The sequence below is a fragment of the Enhydra lutris genome, unplaced genomic scaffold (assembly GCF_002288905.1).
Source record: "Enhydra lutris kenyoni isolate GAN:26980312 unplaced genomic scaffold, ASM228890v2 scaffoldscaffold2, whole genome shotgun sequence".
NCBI lineage: Eukaryota > Metazoa > Chordata > Mammalia > Carnivora > Mustelidae > Enhydra > Enhydra lutris.
In genome coordinates, this window is record NW_019154086.1 from 7,628,505 (window position 1) to 7,650,859 (window position 22,355).

A 22,355-nucleotide genomic window follows, 5' to 3' on the forward strand; every position below is an offset into this window, starting at 1 on the left:
AAGGAGTTGGCACACCGTATCTAAGGCTCTTGTTACTCTAGAACCCGCAATCCTCGCCTTTTATTCTCTAGAAACCAGGTAGCACAAGATTATGGGAAGGGCAATGGGATAAAAGTGAAAAAGGTGATAGTGCAGAATGCAGGGTCGAATCCTGAGCAAACAATCCTAAAATGTTAAGTGCCATAAGAGATTAGATTTGGGGCTGGTCGATCGCTGATGACCTTCACGGTGTTTTCTGGTTTATGAATGGCCGCACACCGTCGCGTCCGTCCTGCCCGCGAACACCGAGTTGCCCGCCCACACAGACCTCCTGTCAACCCTCCCGACCACGCACTGGGGCACACGGCCTCAGAGAAGATTCCAGACCCGCTTGCAGCAGCTCTGAGAAGGACGGTGCAGAGGTAGGAGCGCGGTGGAAAGGAGGAGCAGCCTACACCTCCTCCAGGGCTTCTGTGGCGCTTCTGGGAAATAGAGTCCTTTGCCGTGTGTTGAGCCTCGGGCTCCTGGAAGGGGGAACTACAATTCCCTTCAGGCTCGGGGAGCCTTTGTGCAGCACGCCTGCGCAGTCCGGCGGCCAATGCCGCTATAAAGGCTTGTTTTGCTCCGGGGCTGATGCTCGGGAGCGTGGTCGAGTGGCCGGTACGGCCGCCCTGGAGCCGGGGCACAGGTAGGTAGCTGCTACCGCCGCACCCCTTCCATCTCCCTTGGTTGTCACGGGGGTCACCCCTGTGTGTTCCGTCCGTGGGTGGCGGGCTTGGGTCGGGGATAAGAGCAGTTCGGGGGAAACCCGAGACCCGATAAGCGCAGCCTGGCCTCCTTCAGGTCTCCCGCTGCCCTCATCGGGACGCAACCCCCGAGGTGTGGTGGCGTGATCCTGGCGTCGCAAGGCAGGTAGGGTGGGATGAGTGGTCGGGAGCGCTGGCTACATTCCCGGCTGCGGCCACCAGGGGGTGCTGCGCCCGCGGCCTGTGGGTGTGGGTTGCGGTGGCCTCCTCAGGCCCGAACGCGCGGTGGGAACGCCCTAGGGTCAGGGCGTCCCAGGCGAGGCTGGCCGGGGAGAAGCCCCTATTCTCATGCTTGTGGGGAGGGCGGCCTGGGGCACCCCCGCTCAAGCCGCACACCGGCGACTCTGAGCTGCCAGCGACCTTAGAAGTCATCCTCTCGTTTTTTTGCACATGGATAAATGGAGCTTTATGACAGAAGTACGCACAGCAAACCCAGGGCAGAGCCCCGCGTGGAACCCTAAAATCTCTTAGCTGTCATCAGTGTCTTTCCACTTCCACCCGTCAAAGCCTCACGTTGCTTTGTGTTTATTGCACGGGGGTCATCTGGTTTCGGCACAGCCGTGGGGAGGCAGAAGGCAGCTGGGCACGGGAATGATTGGCAAAGTTTCAGAAGGTTTTGAAGGGAGAGATGGATAGGTTGTAAAGGGGTCTGGCGCCTAAGTGAGCGGTGCGGAATGTTGGAGGCACAAGCGGGTGGCAAATCGCTTCGGGTCTTGTGCAGCTGCAGGGCCTCAATGAAATTCCTGAAGTTGGATACCTAAGGAATGTCACGAAGGCAATTTGGAGACACCCGTCTGGCTAGTTATGGTTCTTGTAATCCTATGGACTCCCCCCCACCCCACCCCACCCCAATGCAGTTTCCTCTGCATCATTGTGCAGGGAGAAGGTCCACAATTTACCACTGTTAGGAGAGCCTTGATAAACAAGGCAGCTGACCCAATGGCCTCCTCTCTATTTGATTTTGAGTCTGGGCACTTCTTTGGGGTTCTCCCACTTTGGTTATTCCGCTAGCGCCATTGTAGAGCTCTGACTCAAACGTGAAAAAAAAAAAAATCCTTTCCTTTTTTTCCTTTCTTGATAGCTGAGGCAAGTTAGCATTTAAATACAACTTTTGAGCAACTGTGAGGGAGAACAGAGGAAAATAGGGAAATACACGTAGAATCAAAAAGAATCAAGACTAGTGATCCTTTCTCAGTTTCTTCCTACAACCTATCAGGATTCCTAGCTCTTGGGTGGCCTCCGTGTGGGGTGCCCTGTCTTACAACCCTGGGAAGATGCAATCCTCCTTATGTTCAAGGCCAAGAGATAGTACTACTGGCACTAGATTGTGCCTACTCAAGGCCTGCCTACTCTCATGGCTGTGCCTCTTTTCCCAGGAAATTAAAGAAGCAAGAGTGTTAGAGGTAATGGAAGACTGCTCCCCCCCGCCCCCCAGACATAGAATAACTTGAAATAAAGTGACTGGAACGAACTTTGGTTATGACGAGTTCTTAGATGATTGAGACGTGCTTTATGTTCTTCTTGACACGGCCTTTGAGATTGTGAATTAGTTTGGCGGTGTCCCTTTCAAACTCACTTCCCTCCTCCTGCCTTTTTGCAAAGGAGGACTAATCTTTTCAGCTTGCACATAATCAGCTGCATTAGGGAACCTTTTGAGAGGAAGGTTGGACTTCTGTGATCCCTCGAACGAGAAGGATTACTCTGAACTGTGCGGCATCCCGACATTGGGGACACTGGCAGATGCCAGGTCTGTTTATAGTTTAGGCTTAATGAGGTCTCAGTGACGTGATTGCTGTGCTCTTGGTTGTAAGCTGGTGTTCTTTTTGGTGCCATTTGTCCTTGGACAAGGTGACTTTTTGTTGTTGTTGTTTTTAAGATAAGTAATTTGGCATTATCAATTCAGGTTACTTGAACCAGACTTCTGAAAGACCAGAAGTCAAGATTTTTGTGCGCTGGAAGCACGTCTGCATGGAGGAGATTAGTCCTCTTTCATTTAGTAAGTATTCTCCCTTTCTCTGATATCTTAAAAAATGAATTGTGCTGTCAGAATTTTGTCCGCAGAGTAGTGCTTTTCAGACAGTGATAGGTAGGAATTTATGGAATCCAAAAGGCAACACAGACTGCTACACTTCTTTAATTGTTAGCGAGGCTGGTTTGAAAGGTGTTTTCTCAGCTTGTATCTGGGAAACGTTGAACCATTTCGGAGTGGGAAGAACGTTTTCAAGGGGAATGTGTGTGCTTTATTTTCTCAGCAGTAACCAGAGTTGATACAGGATATTGATTAAAGGTAGCCAGGCAAGCTGGGGTTTAGAATGGAGTTTCAGTAGATACTAGGTAAGATTTTGTAGGACAGGATGGGGAGTTTGTTTTTGTTATTGTATTTTAATAACAGCTTTGTTGAGGTATGATTTATATACCATGAAATGCACCCCTTTAAAGTATACAACTCAGTGTTTGGGTAGCACGTTCACAGGTTTGTGCAACTGTCACCACTGTCTAATTCTAGAACCCTTTCAGTGGCCCAAGGGGAATTTGTTTGTAAAGTTAAGATGCATTATTGATTTGTATTGTATCCATGTAACTTCATGGAGCTTTAAAATAACATCAACTGGGGCGCCTGGGTGCCTCAGTGGTTTAAAGCCTCTGCCTTGGCTCAGGTTATGATCCCAGGCCTCTCTGTTCAGTGGGGAGCCTGCTTCCCTCTCTCTCTCTGCCTGCCTCTCTGCCTTCTTGTGATCTCTGTCTGTCAAATAAATAAATAAAATCTTAAAAAATAAAATAGCATTAACTAATCGATTACTTGATTATAAAAATGCAGGCTGGGGGGCGCCTGGGTGGCTCAGTGGTTTAAAGCCTCTGCCTTGGCTCAGGTCATGATCCCAGGCCTCTCTGCTCTGCGGGGAGCCTGCTTCCTCCTCTCTCTCTCTCTGCCTGCCTCTCTGCCTCCTTGTGATCTCTGTCTGTCAAATAAATAAATAAAATCTTTAAAAAAAAAAAAATGCAGGCTGGGATATCATTGGTAGAATAAGTGCTTTGTGAGTTTTCATTTAGTAACATTTAGTAGGAGGAATGATACCCATTTTAAAATTATGGAGTTTGTAATGCTTGGAACAGACTTAAAAGCCTTTTTTTTTTTTAAGACTTATCTAAATGCTCTATACATTGGGTTTAAGCTTAGTTGAAGGGGGCAGTCTCTATTTACTGGTGTGTTTATTTTTTTCTAATCTTTCTTTTCCCCCTTAGAGGTGGGAAGTGATAATTCTTGATTCTACTACACTGGAATTTTTTTTCTTTCAAAAATGAAATGGCACTTGAAACATTTCTGAAAAATTATTTTTCATAGATATAATGGTAAGAAAACATTAATGCTTTTGTCCTCCCCCCCCATTTTATTTTTATTTATTTATTTATTTATTTGTTTGTTTGTTTATTTAATCTCTACACTCAGTGTGCGGCTGGAATTCATGACCCTGAGATCACGAGTCACATGTTCTTTCAACTGAGCCAGCCAGGTGCCCCCCTTTCTTCCTATTTTAAAGTACTTTTGCATATGCTTCAGCACAACTTAGGAAATACCTTCCCTCGATGAAATTTTTAAAAGTTTTGAAAATTATTTTTCAAGTTCCGGTATCCTTAACGTGCCGTGTTCTTCCTTGGTGGATTTTTTTATTTCAGAAATTCTCAAGTGAAACCAAAAGTCTGTGAGCCCTGGCATCTCCATTCAGAGAAGATGAAGGATATCGACATAGGAAAAGAGTATATCATCCCCAGTCCTGGTTATAGAAGTGTGAGGGAGAGAACCAGCACTTCTGGGCAGCACAGAGAGCGCGAGGACTCCAAATACAAGAGAACTCAGCCGGTCAGTATTTCCTCTCCTGAATCCCTTTTCTAACCTGCTTGCTGCACTAGACCGTACCTTCTTTCTTCCTTTAATGCATCATTAAAATGAAGTTTCATTTTTGTTATTGGCTTGAGGTTACTGATAAGAATTTACAGGTGCACGTGAAGGAGGAGAGGTTGGCTTCAGCCTCCCACCTGTTCCTCTGAGTTCTCTCTCTGGCTTATACTGCCTTTGGTGCCTTCTGGAAAGGCTTTGCTTAAGGGAAGTCAACTTGTAGGGATGGAGGTGGGGATGCTGGGGAGGGAGCAGAGGGAATACAAACCATTAACCTTCATGCATATACTTAAAAATTTCCCCCCCTCTGTTGTCTGTGTTTAAAATGTGAATCCTTTGGAGGGACTCGTTCAGATTTCAGAGTACTGGAGCAATTCTAGATTGTTGTAGTATAACCCTTAAGTTTTCTGAGGAAATCCATGAATGTGAAGGAGTCTTTAGATGAGAATCTAGTTTTCTCCAAGGGAAATAATGAAATATACATTTTAAACTGGAAGAAATGTCTTTCTTCTGAAAAAAAAAAAAAAAAATTACTTCAATTGCAAAAGTAACTAATAAGGAAGAATGGGGTTAATTGGGTTAGGAAGGTGAGGTTTGTGTTACTGTATTTGTTATGTGCAAACTTGAGAATCATATGAACTTCGCAGCTGACACTGGAGTTTCATTAGCCTGACATTATCTGTCCCTCTTCCGTGTGAAAGCTTTTGCCTTATTAATCAACATTTCTCACTGATCGGTGTTTTCTGTCCGCACTGTGTGTTACACAGTGCTTTCCCATTCAGGCTTAACTTCGGAGAAGCATAGTGTGATCACTGTCGGATCCTTAGGGTGCCAGTTTTGTAACTGATTTGTATCATTTGTCTAGGCCTTATGTTAAACATTTATTGACTATCTTCTGAGAGCTAGGCACTGTTAGGATAGCTCTTAACTCTGGCGAAGGTCACAGAGGTAGCATTGGAAGGATGCTTGGAAGAAGGCTTGGAAGGATGATTGGGTGGCGATATTTTCAAGCTATTGTGTCATCTGTGCTTTAGGTTTATGAATAAAGTGCTTTTGATGGTGGAACCTAACTCACGGGATCACTGAGGATTAAATGAGATGATACCTACAAAATGCCTCATAGCCTGTGCTCGGTAAATGTTAGATCTGAGAACTAGTTGTCTGGAGCTTAAGATGTGAAAGAAAATTCTGCGTGCCGTGCTAGGGCAACTTACTATGACCACTGGGGAGCTCTTAGAAGTTATTGAGAAGGGTCCCCCCCTTTTTATTTTGAGAGAATTGTAGATCCACATGCAGTTGCAAAAAATAATACAAAGACATTTCATGGATACTTTATCCAGCTTCCCCCAATAGTAACTTCTTGCATCACTGTAGTACAGTATTTCAACATTGATATAACCGTATACCTTATTAAGACTTAACTGGTTTTGGGGCGCCTAGCTGGCTCAGTCGGTTAAGCCTCTGCCTTTAGCTCAGGTCATGATCCCAGGGTCCTGGGATCAAATCCCACATCAGGCTCCCTGCTCACTGGGGAGTTTACTTCTCCCTCTCCCCTGCCCCTCCCTCAACCCCCTTGTGCTTGCTCTCTTTCTCTCTCTCAAAAGTAGATAAATCTTAAAAAAAAAAAAAAAAGATTTAATTGGCCTTAGAGTTTTGTGGGTGCTGGTTTGTGTGTGTATAATCTGTGCAGTTTTTTCACATGTGTAGATTTGTGTGACCACTGCCTCACAATCAGAACACACAACAGTACCGTCACCAGCATCTCTCCTGCCACCCTCACCTTCCTCACAGCTACCTTTCTCCTCCGCCCTGCCCAGGTAACCTCTAATCTGTTCTCTGCCTCAGTAATTTTGTCATTTTTTAAAAAAGATTTTATTTATTTATTTGAGAAAGAGAGAGAGAGAGAGAGAATGAGAGGGGGAAGGGTCAGAGGGAGAAACAGGCTCCCTGCTAAGCAGGGAGCCTGACTGGGGACTCGATCCTCAGACTCCAGGGTCATGACCAGAGCTGAAGGTAGTCGCTTCACCAACTGAGCCACCCAGGCATCCAGTGATTTTGTCATTTTAAGAATGCTATACAGACCTGTACCCCTGGGGATTAAAAATATATTATATGTTTATAAAAAATAAAAAATTAAAAAAAAAAAGAATGCTATACAAAAATGGAATTACGTAGTATGTAGCTTTTGAGATTGGCTCTTTACAGTGTGCATAATTCCCTTGAGATCCATGTACTTTGTTATGTGTATCAGAACTTTTTTTTTGTGAGTAGCATTCTTGTCACAGATAGTTTTTTCCTTGTAATGGGGAGTACTATTCCATGCTACAGAGGAAACACAGTCTGTTTAACCATTCATTTGTTGAGGGACATTCTGGATTCTTCCTAGTGTGTAGCTGTTACAAATAAAGCTGCCTTGAACATTTGTGTATAGGGATTTGTGTGAGTAAGCTTTCATTTGTCTGGATAAATGCCCAGGAGTGCAGTTGCTGGGTCATATGGTAAGTGCATGTTTAGTTGTATGAGAAACGTCAATACTTTTTTCCAGGGTGAATCCATACACTTTTACCTTCCCACCAACAATATAGGAGCGATCCTGTTTCTCAGCATTCCTGCCAGTTTTGGGCGTTATCAGAATGTTATCTGAGCCATTCTGATAGGTATGTCTGATATCTCATTGTAGTTTTCATTTGTGTTACCCAATCACTGATGATAGTGTGCTGAGAAGGGATTTTTAAGACTTGATTTTTATCTTAAGAAGATTAGTTTTGAGACAGTGTGGAAAAAAACCCGGATAGGAGGGAGAGACAAAATATACAGGGAGCATCCAGGAGGCTCCTAAACCCGTCTCCTTTAGAGAGGCCAAAGGTCTGTGTCCAAGCCTAATAGGGAGGATGTAGGAGAGGGGTTATACTTAGGGGCATCTCTGGAAGAAGAAGGAAGTATTGGGTGGTATGGGATGGGTAGTAAGAATTTATAAGTATGAATCCCCAAACTGAAATATGGGAAGAGAAGAAGATTCAGGAGGTGGAAATGAGTTTGCTCTGAGCATGTTGAATTTGAGCCTGTCCAGATAAAATGATCAGTAGGTAGGTAGAGCACAGGCAAAAAAAGTCATCAGTGTGTCCATGTAGGTGAAGCCTGGGGAGTGAGCAAGCTTGCCCAAGGCTGGCTGATAAAAAAGCAGAAAGAGTTGAAACCTGGGAAGCTATTGTGTGGTCTGGTGAAATTTCTGGGGCCAGGGTACCCGTCCAGGTGATAAGAGTAGAAACTGACGTTAGGCAGCGTGGTGGCAGCCCAGCTTATCCTCTACAGCAGGGAAGAACTGGAAATAGAAATACTGTTGTGCCTTTTGACCACTAAATTATTAAGTCAGCTGCCAGACAGCAAGTTTCCTTCATGTGATCGAGTCTTATCTTGAATCAGGAAGGTTAAACCACTTTGATAAAATTTTAGGAGTCCACGTGAATTTCATTTTCCTTATCCTTTCATGTTTCCCAGACTTTTAAATTTGAGTGCTGTTTTCATGATTTTTATCTTATCCTTCGTACCCTCTGAACTTTTTTTTTAGGTAAAGTATTTTTTTTTTTTTAAGATTTTATTTATTTATTTGATAGAGAGAGAGATCACAAGTAGGCAGAGAGGCAGGCAGAGAGAGATGGGGAAGCAGGCTCCCTGCTAAGCAGAGAACCTGATGCAGACCTCGATCCCAAGACCCTGAGATTATGACCTGAGCTGAAGGCAGAGGCTTAACCCACTGAGCCACCCTGGCACCCATGTATTTCTTTTAATCTACTGGATTTCTTTTTGCTCAGCCTTGACCAGAGCAATAAAATCACAGGTTTATGGAGCCTGGTTTTTATATACATTAAAATGAATGCATAACTATCAAATGTTTTTAAAAGTTCTCATACTGCCTAGAATCTTGAATATTACCTGTCAAAACCCCAAATTTCCTAGACACATTTATCTTGAACTTGTCTCATATGTTAGCAGTTTGCTGACAGAACCAGCAAGATGATAAAATGTTTCTGGTTCAGAGATGGTATAAAAATGGATAATTTAAGTAGTTGGGAAACAGGATGGCTGTGTAAACATGTGTTTTTTTAAAAAATGTAAGCAGCTAATTGGTTAGAAATTACAATTTCAGGGGCGCCTGGGTGGCTCAGTGGGTTGGGGCCTCTGCCTTCGGCTCCGGTCATGATCCCAGGGTGCTGGGATCTAGCCCCGCATCAGGCTCTGCTCAGTGGGGAGCCTGCTTCCTCCTCTCTCTCTCTCTCTCTGCCTGCCTCTCTGCCTGTCAAACAAATAAATAAAATCTTAAAAAAAAAAAAATTACAATTTCATGTCACAGGATCATAACTATCATTTCTCTATTAGTTGTTAAGGAGGAAATCTGGAACAGGACCTCTCAGATGCCAGGTATCCATCAGAAATAAAAAACAGCCCCTCCAAGTAACGAAAGATGAGGACCCTTCTGTGGCTCTTATTTCGTTTTATGCACCTCCATTAGCCTTTCATGGGTTCAGTTGACATGGAAATGTGAAACTGTGTCAAACCATAAGTCAGAAGCAAAGCACCCAGAAACAAATTCTGATTTTGAACAGGCCATGATTTTTCCTCTCAAGCTTTAAGCAAAGTTGCGGAGTACACAGTTTGCTTATTTCTTTGTGCTGTGACCAAATCTTTCTTTTGGAATACCCATTGGGAAAACTGCTCTCATCAGTCACATCTTCAAATAGTCGTGTCCTATCAGCTTAGAGATAATTAAGGTAAAATCAGTCATCTTCACCCTTCACTTTGTTTAGGACAAATAAGTGAATGCTGGTGGCCACGCACGATTTGAGGCTGAGGAGACATCCTTGAACCCTGAGGTGTGTACGGGAGTGCATTCTGCTGCTGTTAGTTTTTTGAGCCTAAGGACTAAGCTTGGCATTAGGCTGACATTAGTTGAACCCACATGAAGATCATGTCTAGACTGCTCCTTAACCCTGACTGTGTTTGAAACAGACTCTCCTGGCTCCTTTTCTTACAACTGCATTCAGTATGCACTTGGAGATCACTAACACCACAAGCCCTGGTTGGTTTGTTTGAAGATGTGATGTTTATTCATCTTTTATTCAGCAGTCTCCAAGATGCACACACAGTCCTGAACAAAGTGGGCTGGAGCAGATGAAGAGAAACTGTTGGGGGGACCTGCCTGTCCTGGTACACAGAACGTGAAACTCCTAGACATGTACCTAGATGACTGTCATTTTGGTGCTGTGGAAATTAGCAAGAAGGAAAGAATGCTTTGGTCTCCGAGATCAGGGAAGACTTTAGGAGGAGGTGGCACCGATTGGAGACTTGAGGAATAGGGAGAATGTGGAGGAATGAAGAACTGGCAGAAGAAATCTCTGTGGATAGGGAGGAGGAGGCCCTGTTGGCTTTATGCATGAAGTGTGGACTCGCAGATGTAGGGGGATGGGTCAGCGAGTTTCACATGCTGTGTGTGTTCTTGAATAATGGGCCAAAGAGTTTGGATTTTAGTTGCTTTAAGTTAAAACTTCAGCAGAAGTAGGACAAAGCTGTTTGATACTTCTCTAAGCTTTTTCATCGTGGTGGTTGTTTTTGCTTGAGGCTCTCAGGCCAAAGCCAAGGGTGACTTTTCACAAGCATGTCTAATCTAGGAAAAGAGGAAGACTGGAAATAAGCAGAAGTTAACTCATATGCCATTATGACTGCTCACTCTTTTTTTCCCTTCTCTCAAAAGTGCACCAATGGTGAAATTTTCTTTCTACCAAGTTAGAATATTCTGCCAGTAGAAAAGGTAGCAAAGCAAGTACACATAAAGTCCATTGACCTTCACTTGTGTTTCCTTTAGTTCTATGTTAGACTGACCCTCTAGCCTTGGTTGGAGTTTTCATAATTAATAATTTATTTTGGTGAGCTGAAGTTATATCCCAGGGCTCAAGGATGTGAGTCTAATCTCTTACCAAGAAACATGATTCTAAGTCATATGAATGAATATGAATATGAATGAATTGTGGTCTCAATATACACTCTTATCAACTTCTAGAAGATTACAGCAGAAAACATAGATCACCCTTAACCCCTTTACCTAGCAACAACCACTGTTACAAAGTAGTTTCATCTAGTACATTACACTTTCAGAGATTTGAACTCTGAATTCAGCTTTTCTGTATGGACTAAGGGTATGTGAATTTAACCTATGCCCTTGTGTTTTCAGAGTTAAGAATATTACCTGGGAGTCCACTTGCTGTTAGGAAGGAGAAGCAGGATGAAGGAGATTAGTATTTGCAGTCTCTGCATTATTTTTCTCTTGATTGGTACTTAGTGACTCAGCAGATTTTCTGGGCAGTCAGTGATAGGATGAGTAGGAACACCTGCTTCCCCCACCCCCTTTTCCCTATAAAGCCTTATAAAGCTCTGTCGGGGTGTGATACGGTGATCTGGCATGGTGCCAGGTGTTGGTTTCCAATAGCAGCCCAGAGTCCTCTGGCGGAGATGACAACAGCTCTGTCATTGGTGTAGAGCCCCAGTGGCTTTCCTGCGTGGTGAAATGACTCTACAGAGCCGTGGTCTCCGGAGGTTGGCCTGCTGCCGTGATCAGGAGCCCTTTCTGCTGTCTGCAGTAGGAAAGCTGCCTGCCGCTTTCCTAGGAAATGCTGCTTCAGGCAAACAAATATAGCCTGTTGGCCTGAGGTAAAGGAGCTTTCTGCCAAAAGGGAAGAAAAGTATTGGAACAGTTTCCTGTATGTTAAGCAGCTTTAAATACCTGAGTCTTTATTTTGTTAAGATATATAATTGGGACGTTACAAATGGTTAATGAAAACTTGTTCAGTGAAATCTTGGTTCTGCTTTTAGGTAGCCTTCTGCTAAGGCTTTCTTTCATGTCTTACCATTTTTTTTCCCTTTCTCTTAATCAGAAATAAAAAGGTCAATGCCAGGAACAGGAAACAGGGCCTCCAGAAGTCTTTGCAATAATCAAACCTGTCAATATCAAAATGACAGATTAATATGAAGTTAATTCCGTACACTGAAATTCACTAATTAGCAGAATTAAGCTTGTCCGTCCTTTCCCTTCTTATCCTCTTTTTAGGGAGTTAGCCTATTTAGTTAATTAGATCTTTATATATGTTTTAATTATTTAAGATTATTTTGTAAATTAGCAGTTCAAGTAATCAGCTTAACTCTCCTTAGATATCAGATGAGAAAACTTCGTTTACTGAAGCAGAAACGGTGTTGAGCAGACACTTGGTTTTCTTAAATGTTGTGTTCTCAAAGTAGAAAAAGAGTGAGGCTGCCCCAGTCTTCACTTTTGTGTTTGCTTCTCACCCTGGTCGGGGGCTGCCGCTTGTGCTGCAGGGTGGGGTCACGTGACAGAAGCACTAAGCCTTGGTCGTGGGCGTATGTATGGTACTGGGCACTGAAGGAAGTTTTACCTACAAATTATACTTTGGATTTTTTTTTTTTTTAAAAGCTAAAGCCTGGCAGTCTTGAAGAGATTTTGTGAAATGCCAAAGAGCAAAACTCTACTTTCTAAATCTAATTCTCAGCCTAGGCTGCATATTAAAATCACCTGGAGAACATTAAAAACCATGCCTCTGCAGGGCCCTATCCCAGAACCATTAAACAGTCTCTGGAGTAGCACTCAGGCAGGCATCTGTGTTGTTTTAAAGCTGCCGTGGTGATCCGGATGTGTAGCCAGCACAGAGAGCCTCTGCTGTAGATCTCACGGAGTAAAATTTCTTCTTATCCCCTCAGCCAGTGGGGCTCCCAAGTGTTTCCTGTAAGTCGCTTTTTCTCCCTGGGTTCATTTTCAGTTTAATCCTTTGAGACCTTATCATTGTAATAACAACATTAATCTCACACCCCAGCGTAATAGGAACTTTGAATAAGTTCCTTGGAATTAAGCTTATGAAACAAGTGAAAGCTCTCCAATTCCTGCGGATTACTGGAAGATGCTAGATTATGAGCTGCAGGAAAATACCTGTTTACCATGAAGTTGGTGTTAAGTTCTACCCAGTTGTCTTCTGGATGAACTCATGAATTGCCTTCTAGAATTTTGCTATCCCTCTGGACTGAAGTGGCCACTAATGTGGAAGTTCTTAAGAAAAAAGCTGACGATAGTCAAGATCATGTTCCTAATCCATTGCAATAAGGATGGGATGAGAACTGGGAGAGGAGATGTCCTTGGTCGTTCTCTTTGTCTTGTTTGAGGTAGGGAGGATGGGAATGCCTGAAGTCAATTGGTCTTGGGAGAGTATCACATTTTCAATTTCTTTTCTTTTTTTTTTTAATTTAATTTAATTTATTTATGTGAGAGAGAGAGACAGTGAGAGAGAGCATGAGCGAGGAGAAGGTCAGAGGGAGAAGCAGACTCCCCGTGGAGCTGGGAGCCTGATGCAGGACTCCATCCCGGGACTCCAGGATCATGACCCGAGCTGAAGGCAGTCGCCCAACCAACTGAGCCACCCAGGCGCCCTTCAATTTCTTTTCTAATTTAAAATAAAATTTTAATTTCTTTTTAACTTAATTTTTAAGATTTTGAGTCTCTTGATCATGTAAGAGTTCCCCTTAATAAATTTGTCTGTCTAGATGTTTGTCATAAAGGCATCTACAGGGTAGAAAAGCTTTTTCTAGGGCCAGAAATGTTTCTAAGAGGCTGCCCATTCTGAGTCTGTGTTAAAATCTTGTGAATTAAAGGAGAGGAGGGGGAGAATGTGCTGTAGGATCTGAGGCCCATACTTTCTGAGGTGCCCCCAATACTGCTGTTTTTGTGGGGTGTGCCAGACTGGAGTGGTGCAGCCTTTAATCCCCTTGGAAGCCGAGAGGCGCCTCTGCACTGCCAGTCTGTTCCTGCGCTCCCTGCATTCAGGAACAACTTGGATGAGTCCTCAGCTGCCGGGTTTAGGAAGGCTGCCCCACTCTTGTCCTGCTGTCAGGAAGGGATTGTGCAGCCTGGGGAACGATTTCTGGCCCCTGGTATCTTGTCCCCGGGGCCTCCATGCAGGGCTAAGCCCACGGTTGCCTTGTCAGCAGACGTTCCGCTCTGGCAGCCTGTTCAAATGAGACAAACGAGTTAAGTGGCGGCCATGCAGTGTGATAGGTGCGGCAATGATCCCAGCCGTGGGGATGGTGTTAGTGTGCCCCTCGGGGGGCAAGTCTCTTGTGCAAGGATCTCCCTTTGCTTATGCGTCAGATTGTCCTTGTTTCACTCACCCGATGGACATGAATAAGACTGTGTGTCTCCCTGACCTTTATTTGATTTCGTGGGCCCCTTTGAGCTCCCCAGAACCGCTCCCCCCCACCATTGTGCTCCATCAGCCTCGCCTTAGTAGGGCAAAAAATGCTCAGCATCTCCTAGCTACATAATCCTTGGGAAGATATAAGTGGTGGTAGTATTTCCTGCTCTCATGTTTTCTCAGCTCCCAGATCAAGCAGTATTTTTCCCTTTGGAATGAATCTGCTGCTGCAGCTACCTTTCTCTGGCCGAGTCATCCTGCCATAGAGAGCCTTTCCGTCTGCAGTGTGTGTTAAGAGAAATAAAGAGAAATGGGTGCCCTTACCCACTCTCCAGAGAAACTTTAAAGAGTTACTTCTAAAAAGAATTTAAAGTACTGTAACATAACAAGTACATCCCCCTAGATCAGCACAGGTGAAATCCTAACTAGGTGAACTGGTTAGCCATGTAGGGCTACCCGAGCACCACTGACATTTTGGGGCCAGAGAATTCTTTCTTGTGGGGGGTTTTTCTGTGCCTCGTAGGATGTTCTGCAGCATCCCTGGCCTCTGCCCGCTGGGTGCACAGTTGTGACAACCAGAGATGTCTCCAAACATTGCCAGATGCTCCCAGGGCAAGAAAAATCACCCTCCCTACGTCTACAGGTTCAGGGTTCAGTCCTACAAGACTGCCCTCCACCCCACAACCTCGAATGCCAGTCGCAAGCCCCAGGTTGTTTGTTACCTATTATTTCTGACCGACTGGCTACAGATGGGAGGTTCCAACAACTTTCTCCTTAAACTTCTTTTAATTTGCTAGAGCATCTCACAGAACTCAGGGAGACACTTATGTTTATCAATTTATTAAAGGATATGATAAAATATATGAACAGCCAGATGAAGAGAAACACAGGGCAAGATAGGGGAAAGGTCATGGACCTCTAGGTGCACCAGTCTCTTCAAATCTCCATGTGTTCACCACCCTGGAAGCTCTCCAAACCTAGTCTTTTTGAGTTTTTATAGAGATTTCATTACATAGTCATTATTGACAAAGTTATTGGCCATTGGCTGATTCAACCTACAGCCCCGTGGTGGGGGGCAAGACTGAAAGTTCCAACCCTTTAATCACATGGTTGGTTCTCCCAGCAGTCAGTCCCCAACCTTGGATGGAGTCCAAAAGTCTCTTTCATTAAGACAATAAAAGACACCTTTATCACTCTCAGCACTTAGGAAGTTCTAAGGGGTTTTGGAGCCGTGATCCAGTAAGTGTGGATGAAGACCAAACGTATATGAAAATATATTTTGGTTATCTGAGTCACCAAATATATATATCTCTTATAAATCACAGTACCACAGAGGGAAATCTGAATCTCAATTAATTCACCTTTAATCTGTTATTTGTTTGTCCCACCAATATTCACTGAATCATGTTTCTCTACCCTGTTATATTATTTACGTTTTCATATAGTACGCCCTTATGGCTTGAATATAGTAATTCCTTTCTCTTGGTTCATTTCCATTTTTAATCCATTCAACCTTAGAATGTTGATAGCTCACTTTACAGAATGTTAGTATGGTATGATCAATTTATTTTTACCTTTGAAGAGACATGCTTTTTTTTCCTGGCATGTTTGGCCAGGTAAGCTTTTTTAGGAAGCCTAGGGAGAGAAGTTAGGCCAGTAGAATAGTTAGAAGGATAAGACATCTGTGCAGTTACTGGAGGGTGGTATAAGGATAATTTTATTTTATGTTTCAGTATAAGTCTATAATGTATGTATCTTAACATCTGTTTACCTTTGGTTTAAAAATAATCAGGAAGTACATTTTTGCAATTAGGTAAAAGTTTATTTACATTCTGGTGTTCTAATCATGTCCTTGTGACTTTGACATTGGAAACTACCATTTGCTTATCATGGAGATTAGTTGAGAGAGTCAGAGAGTCATAGTTTATTTTAATCTGATACTCATCCTGGGGAAAAGCGGAGAGCTGTCTGTAAAGGTACATTTGAGGTCATCTTGTACAGTGATGGTTTATTTGCTTGTTTTTTTCTTTGAAAGGAAAGTAGCATAGTAATTAAGAGCCTCGGGTCTGGAGCCTGGATTCAGATCCCTGCTGCTACTTAACATCTAAGTGCCTCCCTTTCCTCAGCTGTAAAATAGGAGAGATAATAGTCCCTACCTCCTAGGGTTGTTATGAGGATTTAAATAAGTAAGTATCTATAAAGTATTTGAAACAATGCTTGGCACATAGTAAATGCTATGTTGGTTTATTGTAAGTTAGTTTGCCCAAATATTCCTGTCTTCTTAGAGGAAGCAGTTTGCCTTTACAGATCCATGCTAGTCATGAGATCTGGCTACAAACAAGGAAGATTGCCCTAGCTTCCTCTATTTCTTGCTAAAGCCCTGGGATGGGCGGGACAGAGGCAGCATCAGGTCAACGAAATAAAACTCAGAGTACTAAAGCTGACAGTCTTTAGTTAGCTTTAGGGGGGAGGTCATCAAGAGGATGTAACCACCAACTGACCCATGAGCTGGACCCTTACAATGGGAAGCTCTTCACTCCCATCCCCTGTCCTTGGAATATGGCTGCCACTTGCCTTTCTGTCTCCCAGGACACAGCCTTGAGATAGTAATGTGCTTTTGAGACCATCTGGACTGTATACGTAACTGAACCTGGTTAGGGCTTCTGTATAAACGTTTAAGATTCTGGCCAGGGGGAGTGGAGATCTACTCATCTTGTGGCCACTCAAGAAAAGTCTTGGGGCACCTGGGTGGCTCAGTGGTTTAAGCCTCAGTCTTCGGCTCAGGTCATGATCTCAGGGCCCTAGGATCAAGCCCCACATCTAGCTCTCTGCTCAGCAGGGAGCCTGCTTCCCCCTCACTCTCTCTCTGCCTGCCTCTCTGCCTACTTGTGATCTCTCTGTCAAATAAATAAATAAAATCTTAAAAAGAAAGAAAGAAAGAAAAAGAAAGAAAGAAAAGTCTCGTATATAAGTTCCTTTGTTTATGAAATCTGCCACCTACCAGCCTGGAGTGGTTTGGCTCTTTCTATCTCCTTGGCTTGCTTGTATGGGGGCCAGTTTACAAACCAACAGTCGGCAAACCAGCCAGGAGACCAACAAAATGGCTACGGGAAAGAGGCATCCTCCTTGAGGGACATCCCTGGTTGGCTATCAACCTGAGGTGGGGAGTGGTGGCCTGTTTGTTAGATGCTTGTGGACTCGCACGAGAGTACTGGGATACCCTAAAAATGCCAGCGGGTTTGATGTACTTTTGAGAAACTACTCCTAGCACACTGCAGCAAAGGAGGGAAAGGGATGTCTCCCACAGTGAGCTGGTCTCTACTGCAGGCAGCTCTGCTAGCCACTGATGCCCAGCTAGAGGCTGAAGTTAGAGAACAATGTGTACCTGTCCACTACCCTGTTAGCTTCAGAAGTGGCAGACAAGGTGGGAGAGCAAGATAATAAGTTAGAGACCCCAGTGTGCCATTTTGCAAAGCTAGGAGGGTGCAGGCAGCTGTGGATTGAGGTCTGAGCACCTGTGACTAAGCCTGATTAGGACTCTAAGGGGGAAGATTGCTAGAAAGTGAAGAGAACAGAATGAAAGGGACACTATTTTTGGTGATTGACAGTGAAACAGACAAAACGCCAGTGCTGTCCAGCCCCTAATACAGAGGAAAGTTCTAAATACCAATTACTCAAAAAACTCCGAAGAGAAAACTAACACTCTTTCTGCCCCCCACTTAAGGTTGTAAATTTTATCATGTCTTTGAAATGTAAACACCCCAGGAGATAACCGAAACATTGCCCACAGAGGCTAAATTTATAAATGGGGGGAAAAGAGGCTTTTCAGAATACGGACTGCTATAGAAGTTCCTTTGCCCCAGAAAGCTTTCCATGTGAGTGGTGTCTGATTCATGGCTAGAGTTTTGCAATGAAAGCTTTGGGATCTCGGTTTGGGTCTGTCTGCATGTTATGTGTATCAATGGATATATATTATATATGTGATGTTTTTCTATCTGAGAGGGCATTGTCAAAATTACTGTGAAAAAAGCTCTATTTAATTGGCTTAAAGAAAAAAGTTTTACAGTTTTTTAAAAAAACTTTTTTTATTTTAATTCAGTTAGCCAACATCCAGCACATCATTAGTTTTTGATGTAAAGTTCAATGATTGATTAGTTATGTATAATGCCCAGTGCTCATCAGATCACAGTTTTAATATGAATAATGTACTCATGTAAAACTGAAACAATTTTATTTCATCTTCTAAAAGGACAAAGTTTTCTTGGACTGTTGGTCTGTTCCTGATGAGATTATGAATGGTTTTTCTTTACCTTTCAAGTAATCTGCCTAGAAAACAAAGATTCTATGTTTTATGGAAATAATTTCCTGTGCCTCATGTTATCTTTATCAGGTCTTTGATTATTTTAGAAAACTGAGTCTTCTCTATTAAAAGAGCTAAGTTTTTTTCCACAATTCTGTAACTTTCTGTATTAGTTTTTGAAGTCTTTAACTGTCACTTTGGCAAAATGAATAACTAAGTATTGTTTCACAGCAGCCTATAATCTAATCGAGTGTTTTAAGCCTTTTGATATTTTTGACAAAGTTCCTATAAATCAAATTCTAATGAAGTCTTGTTGACTTTGAACTAACTTTGGGATTTTTCAGAGGGTCCCTGGACCATCTCAAAAGATGAGTTCTTTGTCCTTGTGAGAGGAAGACATTGATCTAATTAGGCCTATTTGGCATGTTAAATTTCATGGCAAGCATTGTCAAATAAGAAGTGATACTAAATTTTCTTCACATTGCTCCAGAAATTTTACAAAATTCCCAAAGATCTGATATGTCCTGGTATAGTGTTCATTCATAATCCTAGTTATTATTTTAAAAAGGATGTCACAGAAATAACTAAATTTCTCTGTCCACCATGTTATCATGAACTTTCATCAGATCTTTAACTGTGACCATTTTTAAGTCCTTTGTCAATTATACAGACATGTCTTGTTTTATTCTGATGCTTTTGCAAAAGTGCTTCATCGTCAGAGAGATTCATGGAAAAGACTCTGACAGGTACAGGTTTCTGGTAACTAAGATCAGCTTGCCTTCATGTGGGAGGAGCAATAATGGACCTTTCATGTGCTTTCCCAAGGCTACACACACAGCTCCACAGTATGTCATGGGATGGTAGCCTGAGACCTGTCCCTGTTCTCCTTCTCCACATCAGTAAAATGGGCCCATTGCATTGATGATATAATGTTACCATGTGAAGACTTGCCTCTCCTGTGGGACACTGCAGATTTTGCTGGAACACCTGTAAGGGAGAAGATAGGAGTGTACCTACAGAACATTTAAGGCCCAGGCACTACTGTGAAGTTTTTGGGAGTCAAAATGGGCATTATCCCAGAACCTATTGATAAGGTGCAAGCCCGTCCATCCCCTAAGAATGTGAAAGAGCTTCAAGCCTTTGGGGAAGTTTGGGAGTTCTGGAGGACTTTTATTCACCACCTGATGCAGTGCCTCCACCCCTTTTCCCACCTGGCAAAGAAAGGGCATGTGTGGGACTGGGGATCAGAGCAGCTCACCTCTTTGGAGAAGACAAAAATCTAGAGAAGTAGCTTAAAGCCCTAGGCATCTCCCAAGCAGGACTGCCATTTGTGTTAGATGTGTGTGTGATTCTGGAAGATATGGGTCAGGTGCTATGGCAGAGACAACAGAAGGAGAGAGTGCCCCTAGGATTTTGGTCCCAGCCATGTGAGGGAGCAGAAACCTGATAAAACCCCATACCCCAGTAGTTTCTAGCAGTATACAGAGCACACCTCCAGGTAGAGCCTCTCATGCAGCAGCCAGTATAACAGCCAGTGGGCTGAACTCAGAGTGGTTTGGCAGGTGATCATTCATGAGTCCTAGCTGTTAACCCTTTGCCCCAAAAGTTGGGCTGTTCTAAAGGAATTAACCCTCTGGTTTGGACAATGGGAAGCTGAGAAGTGGATGATTACCAGTGGGCCTTTGTGGGGTCAGGATGTGTGGGAGAGCATTTGGGTTTACCTGCAAGAGCCTGAGACAGTCTCAGTGCCTTCCCGCTTATAAGGTTCTGACATGGCGGTGTGAGTCCTTCAATAGGTGTAGCGGACCTAGTGCATGGGAAGAGCAGCCACCATTGTGCCCAGGTGGAATGATTTACTGCTGAGGATGCCAGATTGCCCTTGACATACAGTGATTTGGTTAATGTAGGGACATCATGTTCTCTGTGTTCCAAATAATACCCAAGGCAACTGCCAAAGGAATCTGAGGCCATCCACTGCAGTTCCCAGCTTGTGACAGATTGGCAAATTGATTATATTGGCTCCCTCTGTCAGAGCGAGCATTCTAAATATGCCTTGGTTTGTGTGAACACTGCATCTGGCCTAACTCAAGCTTTCCCCTGTTGCCATGCAAACTGGGCTGCCACCATGAGGGAATTAGAGAAGCTGAGTACCATGTACAGTTACCCTCAATCAGTCAGACAGTGATCAGTGGTCACACACCAAAGGTCATGATGTTTATGACTGGGCAAAAGAACATGACATTGAGTTTAGGTTCCATTGCCCCTATAACCTGCAAGTAGTAGGGTTGGTAGAAAGGAAAAATGGAATCTTAAAGCAGCAGACTTAATTACTAATAGATAAAAACCCCTTGGCCATGTGGATTCAAGTACTGTCCCAGCTTTAATACATTTGTATGATCAACCAGTCAGACCTCTTGTCCCATATGCCAGACTGGGGATCCCTGCTGAGGCACCCAACATTGTAAAGGTATGGATGGCATGGTAAATAGCCATTGTGCCAACTTTCACCATGGATCAACATGTTATGCTGCTGAGAACACCAAACCCCATCATGCCTGGAAATGTGTTATCTATTAGAATTTGCAGTGAGATGTCCCACCTGGATTGGTGAGTTAGTTCACATCCCTGGATGACGAACTATTCAGTCTCCACTGGGATCCTGTTGTTGAAACCCATGATGCCTGGAATGGAACATGTGCATTGAAAGAGGGGAAGAGTTGGGTGTCCTGGTCTGGCACATCCCACCCCCGGTCCATCCCCTTAGGCCTACCAGTGCTGCCTCCCTACCAGTATGTATGCTTATCTATGGTGTGTACAACCAGGTCAAGTTCCCAAAGCTGCCAGTCTCCCTCTCCTCGAGGCTGGGTGGGTATGTTCTGTTTTCCACTGATACAGTCATTTGGGTGCCTTCTTTGTTCCCTCCATTGGCCTGGAGGACATTACAGAAATGATAACCAAAAATGACTGTCCTTACTGAACACTGAATGTCTCTAATGAGAAAAGCTGTCCTCCAGAATAGAATGGCCTTGGACATTATTACTGCCTTGCCAGGAGGCACCTGTGCCATTGTCCAAACAGAATCCTGTGTGTTCACACCTGATGAGTCTCCAATATATCATTTCTATTAAATCAAATGAGGGCACAAGTAAGTGCCCTGAGTGATCCAACACCCAGCCTAGGAGACTTAATAAATCAGTGGCTTGGAACATGAGACTCTTGGTGGAAAAGTTAGCACTGATTTTGGGAATCATTACCTTAATCTGTGTTTTTTATGTGCCTGTGTTATGGCTGTGGCATCTGCCTCCAGTGCAGCCAGATAGCCACCAAAGGGGCCACCTCCATGCGAGGGAAACTCCTTGCTGACTACTCAGGGCACATTGTGGAAGAGCTGGTCCTGGAGGTTGGAGTGTTGGGGAAGGTCATCAGGAGGATATGATTGCCCGCTGACCCGTGAGCTCCACCTAGGCAATCACAGGCTCCTGACTTTCTCTGCTGTCCTTGGAACAGCATTAGCTTCTGCTTGCCTTCCCCACTCCAAAAAGCTGTTCCCAGGACACAGCTGTGAGATAGTAGTGTGGTGTTGAGACCATTGGATGGTTTATGTGGCTAAACCCAGTTAAGGTCTCTGCATCAACTCTTAGGGTCTGGTGGGCAGGCACTGAGGTCTGTTCGTCTTGTGGCTGCCTAAGGTAAGCCTCATGTAAATTCCTTTGCTTGTTAAACTTGCTGCCTCCCAGTCTAGAGTGGTCTGCCTCTTTCTTCAGGCTCTCCTTGCCCTGCTGTACAGGAACCAGTTTGCAAAGCAACAGTTCTCTTTTGCAGTAATCCTGGACTACATATTCTGTAATAAGGTTAATTGAACAAACTGGATAGATGGCTAATTGCTAGGAGCTACACTATTTAATCCTGTAATCGCCCATTATTTAGGAACTTGTCCTAAGTAAACCGGAAAGAAAAACATAAATTATAATTATTGATTATACTGTTAATAATAAGCAAGTGGAGAATCTAAACAGAAATAGAGTAGTTAAGAAGATGCCTCAGTGGTATATCACAGGGTATTCAATGATAATAATGCAGACTGTGAGCCAACATGAAGATATTTTAATTGGCTTTTTTTTTTTAGAGAG

At 43.7% G+C, this 22,355-nt stretch overlaps 1 protein-coding gene across 2 annotated transcripts in view; it reads left to right on the forward strand.

The window, feature by feature from the left end:
• The first annotated feature begins 496 nt into the window (after positions 1 to 496).
• The window catches only part of LOC111147529 (ATP binding cassette subfamily C member 5), an 87,831-nt gene continuing 65,972 nt past the window's right edge, over positions 497 to 22,355 (forward strand). Inside the window, exons 1-2 of one of the 2 annotated variants that reach the window (XM_022503626.1) lie at positions 497 to 667; positions 4,461 to 4,644. In XM_022503626.1, coding sequence (XP_022359334.1) covers positions 4,516 to 4,644 — 129 coding nt within the window. In that variant the 5' untranslated portion in view covers positions 497 to 667; positions 4,461 to 4,515. Of the gene's footprint in view, positions 668 to 4,460; positions 4,645 to 22,355 lie in introns of those variants that run through there. The other variant, XM_022503597.1, reaches the window with a different exon arrangement.